The 14,700-nt window shown below is 45.1% G+C and overlaps 1 protein-coding gene across 6 annotated transcripts in view; it reads left to right on the top strand.

The window, feature by feature from the left end:
• LOC146653375 (sorting nexin-19-like) overlaps nt 1-14,700 on the top strand; it is a 61,146-nt gene that overhangs the window by 12,721 nt on the left and 33,725 nt on the right. For all 6 annotated transcript variants that reach the window (XM_085380414.1, XM_085380412.1, XM_085380413.1 and 3 more), the window contains exon 11: nt 2,418-2,559. In XM_085380414.1, coding sequence (XP_085236540.1) covers nt 2,418-2,559 — 142 coding nt within the window. The remainder of the gene's footprint in view (nt 1-2,417; nt 2,560-14,700) is intronic.

Here is a 14,700-nt window from a genome sequence, read left to right as displayed (position 1 = left end):
CTGGAGCGTTCGCCTGCATTTGTCCATGCGTGGTGAACAGGGGCTGTTTTTAATGTAAAAATGTCAGTATTACACTTTCACATGAATCCATATCATGGACGTTATTATGAGACCTGCTTTCCACTTGTGCAGAAGTGTCAGGTAAATACATAGTATGAAGTATAGAGACGCTTATTTGAACATCCACTTGATGTGAAAGAGAACAGGTGAATACACACTATAGTATGTACAGTCCTGAGCAAAGGATTATGGGAGTGAGCCGAACATTATTCTGAGCATGGAGTTTACTGAAAACAGCACTTACACTGAAACAGGCTGTTTTACAAAGTTTACGACCACGTGCCTTTAAAAGGCCTGACCGTTTGGACTTTGCTGCGGAGCACCAAACGTTGGACACTGAAAGGTGTTAGCCTGCATCAGCTCATGGCTCAGTTTATACTGTTCTACACAAACACGTGACAAATCTTATTTGTGCATGTAGGGCGGCTCGATTATGGCAAAAATGATGATCACGATTATTTTCACTGACATTGAGATCTCGATTATTTGACGATATTTATTTAACAATAACAATGTGTTGAATAATGACTTTAAAAAATAATATAAAATAGTGCAAATGTTTGCAATATAAGAAATAAATGAAAAATGTAAACATCTGTGTTTAGTGAGCTTTGCAGTGTTGCTCTGTGGTGCAGCTACACTGTAGCAAAGTTTACCCACTGTGTCTACTTGATCCACGTCTGACTGAACCCATAATGTTTCCACACCACTGAAGGTTTTTTACCTCTTTTCAACCAACAGCAGTCACTCTCCTCTCCAAATAACTTCTGCTCAGCTTTCCGAGCTTCCCTCGGGTCCTCTTAATCAGCGGTCCCCAACCCCCGGGCCTCGGACCGGTACCGGTCCGTGAGTCGTTTGGTACCGGGCCGCGAGAGTTGAAGCTCAGGTGTGAAATGTTTGGTTTTCAGGGTTTTTATCGGTTTTCAGCGTTATTTTGTTATCGTTTTTATCGTTAACTCGGTTTTCCTGGGTCTTTTCACGTGTGTTATGAATAAATCTTCTTTTTTTCGGTACTAGTTTCATTTTGTTGTATTTATCCGCGACACCTTAAAGGCCGGTCCGTGAAAATATTGTCGAGCATAAACCGGTCCGTGGCAGGTTGGCGTCCACTGCTCCTAAATGTTGTGACACGTGTTCGAAACGCAGAGAGGTGCGCTCGATTTGCCACACGGAGCAGCGCGAGAGTAAAGCAGGAGGGAGGGGCTAATAATCGGCTCAGTCATTTTTAATGATCGTTGAAAGCCCAGATCGTAATCGTGATTAAAATTCGATTAGTTGAGCAGCCCTATGTGCATGCTTCATCCTCTCCCTTGCAACCCACCTGTTGTCACTCCACCTCATGTCGTCTGCTGCCAGTGATGGAGGCTGTCATGTGCTGGCTTGCCATGTATTGCAGATGGAAGGTCAAGGTGACCCTTAAGAAAAAACGGCTCCATTACTGCAGATGGCATTCTTCACTCTGTCTTCCTGAGTCATAGATGTGACCGTCAGTAAATGTGTGTCATTGTTGTAGTTGACGTGACAGTATTACAAACATTTTGTTAGTTACAGCAGCTGGTATGGAGTCCAGTAGTTTTCATTACCAGTACATAGTACTGAGGCATGTGTTTGACCTTTAGGTCAGCTTCTGTTGCTTCTGATACTTAAAAGTTGATTCACAAATTATTTAGAGGCAAAGCTGAGTGACAAACCTGTTTCTGAGGCATGGCAGCGCTTGAGTCCAGCCACATGAGGGCACCATTGATAAACGTATGAAAAGGAGCATTGGTATGCTCTTCACATCTACACTGCATCAGTTACACACCAGCCCTCATTTCTTTGTATTTAGCTGGGAAAATGTGAAATGGGTGCAGCGATTTAGTGAAGCACGAGCAAACATTAAAGGAAATACAGTAGATAAGGAAAAATAGACTCTGTATAATTCTAATGAGCTTGAAAGTCAATATTGGTGTGCCCACATTTATTCTTCAGCGCTGCCGGCGTTCTTACAAGCTGTCCTGTGACTCCTTAGTCACAAGTAGGACCAGCTCTCCAGGCTTCTTGAAGGACACTCAAAGCTCTTTGGATGGTGGCCACCTTTTGTCCTGTTCTGTGAATATGATCAGAGAACAGAGAGACTCTGCATCAGTCTCACAGTACTTTTATTGCTTTAAATGAGAATCTGGCTCAAAACTTTTGCACAGGTCTGTATGTCGAATGTGTCACTGAAACAGGTTGTATTATGTTTCTACACGTATGTCTTTCCATGCCGTGCTCAGTTAACACTATATAGTAGACGTGATCTTCAGCTGTACCACAGTAAGAATGTGGTTGGATGTGTTTCTGCATTTATGTCTTTGTTTGTTCCTTTTTCAAAGGTCTCGGCTTTGGATCTGAGATGGCGCTGGCTGAGGTGGCTCTGAACATCCTGTGTTTACTGATGAAGCAGCAGTGGAGCTGGCTGTGCATGGAAAACATTCAGAAGACCATCAGACTTGTGTTTGGGACCCTTATTAACAGGTGACCAGTTATTTAACGGTGGTGAGAGTCAACATAAAGTTGACGCTCGCTTCAGACCTGTCGCAGCACTTGCACATTCAGCCTCCTTCTGGATGGCGTCTGCATTACTGATGGGGCTTTAGGCCACTTTCATGTTAACCGAGTATAACGAGGCAGCAGCGCAGCGACTCAGTGGTTAGCACTATTGTCTCACAGCACACCACGTTTTTAAGCGCTTGCATGTTTCATAGTTTGGAGGTTTGGAGTCTGAGCTGTCATTCAGCAGGAGGTGGGAGAGGTCACAGTCCATTACAGGGCAGGATGAGTTAAATCACACAGCAGCTTTAGCTCTATGTTAAATGTATACAAATATAACCCACCCATTGTGTTAGTGATTAAAATAGGGGCGTAAAAACAGTCAATGTTGGGAGAACGAACATCTGAAGTACATTACTGTGCTGTGAACATGTCACAATAATATGCATGTATTTATTTTACATTTTAAATCCGTCTTTCTTTTTTGCGTTGGTACTGGGTTAAATGTCTCAGCTCAGATGTTCTAGCACTTTCTAGTGGATCCACATCCTTCCAGGTCTGCTATAGTTTCTCTTGGTTTCCTGATGACCATACGCGAGCTCTGGAACGACTTCGCCCTACAGTCACGTTGAGTACGGTTGTCATCACTGCACCAATCTGTCTCTGGCCCCCTCGTCCATCTTACCCTGCATGTAATCAAGCCCCAAAGCCCCTCTCTCAGGGAACCAGCTTACTCCAAACCAGACCTGGGCAACGCACCAGGATGTCTTCATCTTCTTAATTACAATGATGTTTATTCGTGTAACATTCCAGAGACTAAACCTCACTTAGATGCTGTACATGTTGTGCTTTTGGCACCTGGGAGCTACTTAGTGCAGCTAAAACACATCAGTGGTGCCGAAGCATCACTGAGCTCATTTCTCGCTCTCTTCACCAGCAGTAACGTTTTGAAACAGCCCAGAGTGACTGTCCAAGTAAATCTGGCTGCTGCTGCTGCAACCTGAGGTGCTTTTTACAAGGCTTTCAGCTACAAAGTGTCTGCGTATCTGTGTGCCGTAAAGTCTCCGCACGGAGCCAGGTCAGGGCATGAAGACACATGCTCCCTCGTGGAAATTCCACAGAGAGGGCTGTTTATGAGCTGGAAAGGCAGTCTGGGTTTGTGCAGTCGTTAGAGAAGAGGAGTTGAAATGTCAGACGAGGGTTTGGGACGATCCTTTGCAGCGGTCCATGTGAAAAATGAGTAAATAAAAATCGAATTCAAGAAAAGTGCCCCACGTTTTTGAATCCCAGTGTTTTCATGTATGCTGTGAGTCTGTGTGGACATGCACGCCTGCACTGCCTGGCCTCTGCAGAGAATGCAGACGCCAACTCCCCAAACATTTGTCGCAGATGGGTATAGCTCCCACTGCCAGTAAACGGGAGGCAGTGTTCTTGGGTTGTAGCGTTTGTGCCATCAGTCCTGTGACCTCACGTTCCCTGGGGTGTTAGCACCAGAATATCTAGCTTCATATTGATACCGAGTCCTCTATTTTAAGAGGGTCTGCCATTCAAGTATGTAAGGCCTTGTGCTTTTGTTTGGCCTCGTCTATATTAGGCAGCAGCCTGTCAGCAGCGCCCTGACAGCTCTGTCCTCTCATCAGAGGTTTGTCCGTGCAGATCAGGTGAGATGCTGTTGGTAGAACTGCTACACATGAAACTCTCGTCTTCTGCAGTTTCAGCCGTTGAAACAAATGAACAGTGGCTTATAAACCATAACACAAGGTTAAATAATGATTCCTGGAAGAGCTGCGCACAGTGTAAATTATATAAACGCTTTCTGTAAAAGTCCTGCTGCTGAAAGGGAAAATGATGTGAATGATGGTTAGAAGTGCTTTAAAACGTCTCATGGGGATTCAGTGATAGTTAGCAGGAGCCGGCCTCAGCGCCTCGGGACGTTTGTAGCCTTTGAAGCAGCTCATTGTCAGTGAGAGGCAGACGTGTCGCTCATTCTTCTGCTGCTTCACTCAGGGCTGAAACCTTCACACAGGCATCCATGTCTGTCAGAGGATGATATTTATATTCTGCTGCCCTCCTCCACCATCACACTGTTGGTTTGTGTTGAACTCTACGTTAATGTTGCATTTTAAAACTTAGAGATCCGTCAGTATTATATTTAGCCAGTGTGGTACTAGTGCAGGATTAACGAGCTATAATCTGAATAATAAATTAGAGTGAAACCAAAAACTGAAACAGCTTATTTTCATCTCTTCAGCAGCAGGAACAGTTTCAAACAGTCCAGAATGATTTTCAAAGTAAAACTTGTAAAAAGTGTTTTTCTGTTATTAACAGCGGGACACATTTTTCTGCATCAGTCTTCAGTGCTAGTTCAAATAATTAGGGTTAAATGGATGTATAACTATAACTACACACCTGTTCTGTCCTTAATATGGCTTTAAGATCACTCACAGTGATGCACAGGGGCTTGTTTGAGTGCAGCTCAAGTGCACATTAGCATGCAGGCTGAAGGAGCAGGGGTCTGAAACTTGCTTACAGCGTGTGGTCGTGTTGCACTTCTGGTCGTTGCAGGCTTTGTGACAGTGTGTTACTCTGCTGTCAACAGCATCCCCGCTCTGCTGCGCTCCCCGGGTGAGTGAATAGGTTAGAGAGTAACAAAGAGCAGAGATGTGAGAGAACAGGAGACCTTTGGTTCTTCTAACTTCATTGTACACATAGTTGCACTGCATCGCCTGTCCAGCTCATGCTTGGGATTCTGTCTCAATCTTTCAGTTATTCACTGTTGACCAACGTTTAAAAATGATGTTCAGAGACTGGGACAGAAATATTCAACTGTTACATATCTACTGCACTCTGTTCATATGAATTTGCAATAAGACCGTGCAGTGCTGCTAGCTGCCATGAACGTCTGCTCAGGTGCAGAAATGCCTGGAGCCTACCTGGCTGAGGTTTTTATATACTTTTATAGCTGTTTAGTGGGAGGCAGCAGGAACCTCATCACAGGTCAGCCAGGTGTGTGTGTCTGTGTGTGTCTGTGTGTGTGTGTCTGTGTGTGTGTGTGTGTGTGTGTGTGTCTGTCTGTGTGTGTGTGTGTGCGTGCGTGTGTGTGTGCGTGCGTGCGCGTGTGTGTGTGTGTCTGTGTGTGTGTGTGCGTGTGTGCGTGCGTGCGCGTGCGTGTGTGTGTGTCTGTCTGTGTGTGTGTGTGTGCGTGTGTGCGTGTGTGTGTGCGTGCGTGCGCGTGTGTGTGTGTCTGTCTGTGTGTGTGTGTGTGCGTGTGTGTGTGTGTGTGTGTGTGTGCGTGCGCGTGTGTGTGTGTCTGTCTGTGTGTGTGCGTGTGTGTGTGTGTGTGCGTGCGTGCGTGTGTGTGTGTGTGTGTGTGCGTGCGTGTCTGTGTGTGTCTGTCTGTGTGTGTCTGTGTGTGTGTGCGTGTGTGTGTGTGTGTGCGCGTGTGTGTGTGCGTGCGTGCGCGTGTGTGTGTGTCTGTCTGTCTGTGTGTGTGTGTGTGCGTGTGTGTGTGTGTGTGTGCGTGCGTGTGTGTGTGCGTGCGTGCGCGTGTGTGTGTGCGTGTCTGTGTGTGTGTGTGTGTGTGTGCGCGCGTGTGCGTGCGTGTGTGTCTGTGTGTGCGTGTGTGTGTGCGTGCGTGCGTGTGTGTGTGCGTGCGTGTGTCTGTGTGTGTCTGTGTGTGTGTGTGTCTGTGTGTGTGTGTGTGTGTGTGATGAAGCCAGCATCCAGTGGGCCAGTCTGGGTCTCTGAGTGTGTGACATGTCTGGCTGGAAAAGCCGTCTCTGCTATAAATGGGGTCCAAGCGAGCCTCTGGTTTGGGAGATGTCTGATTTTTATGGACTGGAAAGTGGGACGGTTTAAAATGAATATCGTCTCTTTCTGTTAGACGGCAGTCTGGATGGAAAATTCAGCTGCAGCCAGGTTGTTGTTAGTGTCTAGATGTGCTGGTGATATAGCAGCGAGTGCAGATGTCTGCAGCAGGCGTCTGTAGTCCATGTTCTGTTTGGTTAAATGTGGCTGTGAAGATAAAAGTTGACCATCCTGAGGTGGAAGAAAACTGAACAGGACATACTGAGAGCTGTGTGAAGCGTAGAAATGTGTACAATCATGTGAGGTTGCAGTAGGAGGAAGTATGGCAGTCCTGTACGTGTGATAGGAAAACTGGGTCTAATGCAACAAGGGCCTGAGATTTTCTCAGAAAGCCGTTGGACCACGTTTTAGCTCTTGTGTAGGTGACTGTAGTCGGCACACTCCAGCCTCGTACTTGTTCCTTGACACACGCCCACTAGCCATTCTCAGGACCTTTGTCATTGGTCTGAAGGACGTCCTTATATGCTCACTACACGTTTGGCTTCACCAAACTGCATGTGGCATCTCACCTCGGTCTCCTGTTGCACCTGTCATACAATACGATTCTTTATTTTTACTAAAACAGCTCATTAATACTTCCATAAACAATTCGAACATTACCACCAGACCTCGCTGACAGCTTGATGATGGAGGTGAGGATGAAAGGAGCATGGAGGATTTAAGCCCCGTCAGCGGCTGTCGCAGCGAACGCTCTTTTTCGTTTGCTCGCTCTGGTTCTTCTTCTGCTGTTAACTAATACCCAGAGATCCCACTCTGACATCCAGCGCGCCGCTTGGGTTTCACTCGTGGTGAACAAGTTGTTTGGCCTCGCTGACTGCTGCAGCATTTAGCCCGTGATCACACTGTGGCATTTGGACAGAAGCGTAACTTTGCTGTCAGAACTCTGACGCTAAGAAAATCATGGCTTTTCTGTCTGTTTGATGTAATTCTCTGTGTGGCTGCTCTGAGCAGGCCGATTGCTTCAGAGCATTCGCGAGCAACACCCTCAAATGTTGAAGGACCTCTGTGGCACAGAAAGAGAGCCTGGTGTGTGCCCACACTCAAGGGCGTCCATACGCTCGTGTTTGCTTAGTGCCAGTCCCAAGTTTTGATATACTGAGCAGTGTGTGAGGAAAGGTGCTCGTGTGGATGAATCTGTGTTTGATATAGCAGCTTAAGTAGGAAGACGAGCAGAAAGCATCAGATGTGACGTTCTTGTCTTGCAGATGTTTCAAAGGTTAAAAATGCACGACTGATTTTGATTAATGAATGATTTACATAACACCTTCTTTTTCACTTGTTGAGCATCATGGATGCATCTTTGCACGTTTGGCTTCCAGAGGCACATAAAACAAATCATTTTAAAATGCAACATTTTTAATTTTTGTGTGTGTCGCTCCACTTAAACCACAACACCGCCGTTATAGTTCGAGCGCCATGCTGCTGGCTCGTGTTGAGCAATCCAAATGCAGTTATGTTTACCCGCATCATCATTAATCTGCTGCAGTGTCGCCACTGAGCAAAAAAAGACTGTGCAGACGCTCTAATCTAAACTTATTACATGTGAAAATGTGCATTGGCGCACATTTAGACCAGGTTATTATGAGTGTAAGAGAATAGTCGTGAGTCAGGTGTTGAAGACGAGGATATTTTCACTCTTCCACTTGTGACTCTACGTTGTTATTGATAGAATTTACTCTTTCGGACTTTGGCCGCCGCGCCTGGCTTTGTGTCAGAGTCCATATTTTATCATAACAGACGACGTCATGCCTTATTACTGCATGAAGACCAGATGCTTGTTTTTGACAGTGCTGCGGGTTTAAACCACTGATTGGCCTCTTCGACGCCGCTGGTTGTTTCCACAGAAGACGACAGAGTCGTCCGCCGTTCTTGCTGTTGTGCTGCTGTCCCGGGGCGGGTGTGGCGTGAACAGATGAGGTCTTGTGTCAGCGGGAGTTCACGCTCAGGCTAAAAGGTGCAGGTGGGCAGAGGGGTGGCCACGCATGTCAGAATACTGGTGTAGGTGAGGGATGTCAGAGAGGCTCGTTACATGACCGTACAGGCTGTCTGTCAGCTTCTGGTGTGGCATCCATGAACAGGCCGTTACTCACAAGACAAATCAGGCTTTGTGGGATCAGCTGTTGTTTTTATCTCAAACTGTTTAAGTTGGAAGTTTTCTCTGTATCATGTCACCAACATGACATTATTCCCTCTCGACAAATATCGTGTTATGTTACGCTCCTATTCCTGCTGAACTATGCGGTCGTCTCGCTGGGACATTACAGATCAGATATCTACGTCAGCCCCAGTGTGCCCTCGGTCAGAGCTCGCCGGCCTCCTCGTCTGTTTGTCCTCATCTAGCTTTAGAAACATGTTTGGCAGGAAATAAAAGTCTCTTTGTTGTTCACATTCTTGATCAAGTTAGATGGAGGACGAGAGGTGCATGTTCAAATGCTGTCAGGATGTTTGCAGAATCAACATGTCTTAGATAAGGACAGGAGCAGGATGAAGTCACGTCCTGACCCGTCGGCCTCTTCACTTCCCTGGTGTCATGTTTTCACCGCTCACCTGAGCCTGTGGCCTGAGATGTGGCTCCAAAGTCACAGTTGATCTTCTGCGTCCAGAGACATACTTGAGAAATGACGCGTCTGTCAGATTCTGGCTGCGAGCTTATTTTAGTTCCAACAGGACCTGGTTGTACTTTGCTGTCTTTACCTTAAATGGTTACTAAAGCGGATCCTGCCGTGCAGCGCTGCTCGGCCTGTCCCTCAGGGTTTTCAAAGCATCTTGCTTCAAGGTGCTTAACAAAAATTTAGCATGAACAGTTTAAGTTGTTTTTACACCCGATCACATTTAAACAAATTCACATACATGGAAATATAACAGCTGTTTTTAATAACTGGATGAAATAAAGTCTGCAGCCATTCGAAGTGTGAAGCCGCTCTTTCATCTCAAGGCTCCTCAATAATGACCGAACAGAGATGCTGTGTTTCTGGCTGAGCGCAGACGCGCTTATCCGGCAGTCTGCTTCTTTCAGTGGGTACCCACAGCTGTAGGTGGGAGTGGGAATGTAGATCAACCACTAAACTGACAGCTGAAAGCTTCATGCTCAGCTTTCTCTGCATTCCTGAACAAACCTGTGCCTACGTCTGTATCTGCATGAAGTTTGAAGGATGATGGAAGAGGCTGATTACATGCACATAATTGCAAATTCCTCCTGACGTGTGTCACGGTGATTTGAATGTGGTTGTGCAGTATGTTTTGTTTAACTGAAGCCACATTAATCCTCGTGGCAGAGACGCTGCTTGGGCACTTTCCTCTTAATGTTCCCTGAAAACATGTGTCTGACAGCAGAGCTGGAAAACAGCTCTGGTGGTTTTCATGGTGGCAGTAATGCTGTAAGCTTCTACCAGACCACAGTCGCTCATATAGAATTACTTGGCGTTTGTTAGCCGTCACTGGTCGAAAGCGCTGAGCCAAAGGGAAAAGTGTCATCTCTGTAACGTGGACACGGACCCTGACGTGCGTGTGCACGCTTGCGCCCTTTAACTGGTCTCCTGCAGCTTTGTCCTTCGTGTCACGCAGGCCGGTGTGTGCGCTGCTGTGACACACATGGAACTGTGAAAGTGTGAGCCTCTGTGGGCCGTGTGTGATGACAGTCTGGCTCAGGCTGTGATATTACATGCCTTTGTTTTGACCAGACGTGGGGACCGAGGCGCCACAACAGTCCCAATAAAAGCAGCCTGGCATGTGTGCGCTCACACTCAGGCGCTCAGAGAAAAGCTGAGCCAGACTGCAGGGCCGAAGGCTGCAAGTCAGCACCGTGGCCTGAATGAAGGTGTTGATGTGACGAGCCTCGAGTGGACGTGTGTAGACGCATCACATCAGGGAACGCCGTGCACTAGTGTGTGACGGCTGCGTGCACTGTGGCTGTGTGCGCTACTCCACGAACACGGACAGATTCTGTTGATTGTTTTGCCTTATAGCCATGGCCTAATGTTCTTCACGTCATATTTCACATTTTGTTCATCGTACAGAAATTCTGAATCCATTTAGTGAAATAAAAGACGACACTGAAAGCTGCTCCTTGGTTTTCTTATAAACAGAGTTACTGTGAAACAGCTGGCTGCGAGCTGGGCCAGAGGTGTGCACGAAATGAGCGAGGCCACAGTTATTAGTGCAGCGTAACCTCTGGACGTCACGAGGTCGTCAGTCTAAAGCTAGGATTTGTTTTTGTCTCTAACTATAACAGTTTTCTGAAACTAAATGTCACCTTTCAATAAACTCAGCGTCTTCGTTTGGTAACCTAAGCTAAAAGCTGTCAGTAACCATGAATGGCATGGTGTACAGGAACAGGTTAACATCCTCAAGAGCAGAAATGGATCATCATGTAAACCCTTTCCCCAAAGATGAGATCATTTAAGTAAAAAAGGAGGGTCGTGATGTGTCAGAAAAGCAGTCACGCAGAGAAGAGCATGACCAAAGACCAAAGGGTTTCACTGCAGCAGAGACTGATGAGGGCAGAAGCTGTGGTAGAAGAGCGAGAGCAGGACTAAAACTGTGCGATCAGGTTTCTGGGTTGTCTTCTACTTCTGCTTGAAGCAGTCCAGCTCAGGGTTTTCACCTTTAACACTGAACTTATAATGTTTTTACAAGCACGCTGCTGACATAGTACAAAGTCTTTCACTCGACTGTTGGAGGTATTAGTGCTCTGAGAAAAGCAGTAATACTTTAATGGATGAAGGAAACAGACGTGCACTTTTCAGGCTGAATGAAATATGATTCACTTTGTTTTTTTACATGTTAAATACCTACATGGTAATAAACTTACCTGTGGAAAGTCATGACAGCCCAGTACACTGTGACACGAGGAGCCATCAGCTTCCAGTGCAGTTCGGCTGTGTTTGGAGCAGCACAGCTGTGATGTGGTTAAAGACGTCCAAAGGAGAACAAGCAGTTTGAGACAGCAGAGACGACGTCTGTGTGACAGCAGGATAAGGATCACACTTTTGCTTCACACAAGTCAAACAAAATCACAAAATACACCTGGGCGGCTCTCAGCATGTCTGTAACCTTGTTTTACAGAATATCACAAGACATTCTCCAATATACAAACAAACAAGTTTAACTCATGTATCCTGACAACATTTGAATAAGATGTTTGGCAGTGGAATTACTATAAAGAAAGTCTATATCACACAGTGCATTCAGAGCAGCATTAAACTTGCTGTTACACTCATGCATTTTCAAAAATAATCAAGTAAATCCTGTCCAAATGGGTTTAATGTTCCTCAGGAAGCTCCCCAGAGGCCCATTGAAGCAGGAAAATCCCAGGAAAATCACGATTAATCCCAGACATTCAACATAATGTCCTTTTACTTAACTGCCCTGATATGCATCTCCAACAGCAATGATAGAGCCTTTAAAACTTTACAAGTTTTCATTGTTTCTTTTACTCTAAACTCCTCTGTAGTACAAATAGAGTCAGAGCTCCGAGGTCAGAGCCAGGTGCTCGCCTAAACCGGCTCTCTGCAAACTGAGAAGCTGCGGTAAAATTAGAGGTTACTCACGACGATGACCTGTTAATTATCTAGTGTTAGCAGCCAACCCTCGCTCACAACTGTCATGGATATAGATAGAAATTGTTAAGGTTCAAAATTGAGGAGGGAGAGTACAAACCACCCATGGTCCAGAAGCTCTTGGTCCAACAATGATTTTAATGAACACACGTGTGGGAAGACACTCTGTACGCAGACAGCAAGTAGTCCTCGACTTAATCAAAGCATGAACAGATATTTTATAGCATCAGGGTTTGATTTACTGACGCCCCTTCATGCGTCACAGATACATTTTATACATAGATCAGATCAACACCACCATGGCTTTTCACCCAGAAAATCATCTTCTATTTTCATGGCTGGTACTTTCCGTTCTTATCTTAAAGTGAATTGTTCCTCTTTCTTGCCGAGACAACAAGGACGGTTCCTCTTTTACCGAGACACTTTTGCAGTTACAACCAGACATGACTAATCTCTCCTCTAAATAAATCTAACTAATGTGTGTGTATGTGTTGACCTCACATGCTCTTTGTGTCACCTCTTCACCTCCAACCTGCTGTGTCTCGTCCTCAAATGCTCTTTCTCAATTCACCTGTTGCACTTCTGACCTTTCACCAGGACAGAGGCTCACTGGGACTATGTGTATGTCTTCTACTAAATAAATGTTTTAACCAAGAACCTCTACTAAAACCTTAATATAAAATGATCTGATATATAAGTGTTTTGTAAGCATGTATTGCAATTCCTTCTATGGCTCCAAGTCACTTGCACAATAGATTGTCCGAACATCGCGCCGAACAAAGCTTCCGACCCCCAATTAATTGACCGAGCTCCAACTCTTTAATAAGCACAGATATGCATTGTGTATAAAATAGTCATAACTGCTTAAGGCCTTCTTAAAGCTATCTGTTACATTGTTAAAGCCTCGTCTTAGCCTGCGGCTCAAAATAACTTCCACTTCTGCAAAACTCTCCAAGCCTGTTTCCTGTCCTGTTACTTTTAGCCTTTCTGAAAGACACACTGTTTAACCCCTGAATGCAATATAAACTCCAGATTATATTATTAATGCAATGGTAATAATGATGATTATTCAACAATAGCAGTAAAATAATTTCCCTGCTCCACACTCCCTCTCTCGACCTCTGGAACACCAGAGGTCGCAATACATTGTGTCCTCGCTCAGACCCTCTCTAGCCGTCCTCTGGCTCAACCAGCTCCCATTCGAGAACACTCCATGCGTAAGCTTAGGTTTTCTCGGTCCCTCTCTGGTGGTTCAGCAGGCCTCGAGATCTCCAGGATCCTCGCCCCTCCTGTGGTCGCCGAGATCGATCTTCTGCAAAGGAAACAAAACACCTTTTCCTGCAACTCCCTAACTTATCCTTTTTGGGACTCTGTAATCAAAAGCCTGATCCTAATTATGTTCTTAACTTTTTGACTTATATTTATATATATTCTTCAACATTACTCATCCCTTTAAAACTCTTTAAGCCCTGCTTTCACGTCCGGTTGCTCGCTCTATTTTTCCCTTATCTGATCATCAACATCCTGTGCACAAATTGTCGCTGCTGCAAGTTCCTCTACTCTAAAAGATCCAAAAGAAAACAACCACCTTAATCAATTAAGTTTAAGCATATAAGCAATTACTCCTGTATACATTTCATCATAGCTAAATGCTGCCTTGAAACAACTCCTGTGTGTTAACTTCATTTTAACCTCACATTTCCTATGTTATAACCCGTTTTTGGTATAGCCTTTTTATTTCATTTTGCTCCTTTTAATGTAACAATACCTCCTAATTCTAGTTTATCAGACTTAACCAAAATATATGCTTTCCTTCCTCTTTGGTCCTTCTTTAAGTTCAGTCAAAAAAGCTAAATGAATTTGAGGCCTTTTGCCTGGAATTAATACTGTCATGTGTGTTTCTTAACTCTGTGTCTGTAAGCGTGTGCAATCCTTCAATGACTTCAATAACTCATATCAAAAAATGCAATATGTATAAAAATCATTTCTATTTACAAGCTCTCCCCTTCATCCTAAAAATACCTCCTATGTAATATCTGTATGTGTAAGCCTACATTATAACCACTACTTCTAGAAATCAAAAAGAAATCAAAGCTGTTCTACCCCTTCAACCCTCACTAATTTTCCCTCTAAGAATTATTCACAGCTTTGAAAAACCGGCATTGTATCTTCTAAACAGGATTCAGTTCTGTCATGGTCCTGGGCCATGTTGGCCAAGTATTCTTGGTTCCTTGTATTTTCACTCCTTATTTAGGCCATGTTTTCTGAGGTGTCCTGTTGTGTTGTGGTGTTCCCTAAGTGTTTTTCCCTTTGTGACTCTTACCCCCTTGTGCCCCTCCGTGTATTTATGAGCTCTCGTCTCTCTTTGTGTTTATTCCATGTTTCCCCCAGCCTGTTATGTCTGTGTTCTCCCCGTGCTTTCTCTCCTCCTGTCTGAACCTCTGTGTACTTCCTGTTTTACTTTGACAGTCTCTCGTCAGTATGCGTAATGTTGTGTTCACTCCTGCCCTGTCTCGTTATGTTTATCAGTGTCACCTGTGTTCCCCACCTGTGTGTAATCTCCCTGTGTTCTCTGGGTGTATTTAAGTTGTGTCTTCTGTTATGGTAGTTGCTGGTTCGTCTGTGTTGTTTCCCCTCGGTCTCCCTGCGTCTCTTGTGTATTTCCCCGGACCTCCCTGCATCCTCGTTTCTGGTTTGTGTT

Source organism: Rhamphochromis longiceps, linkage group LG14 (genome assembly GCF_057381845.1).
Source record: "Rhamphochromis longiceps isolate RC_006_pf linkage group LG14, R_longiceps_female_GT1.1, whole genome shotgun sequence".
Classification (NCBI taxonomy): Eukaryota; Metazoa; Chordata; class Actinopteri; order Cichliformes; family Cichlidae; genus Rhamphochromis; species Rhamphochromis longiceps.
This window is presented reverse-complemented; position numbering and strand designations above follow the sequence as displayed.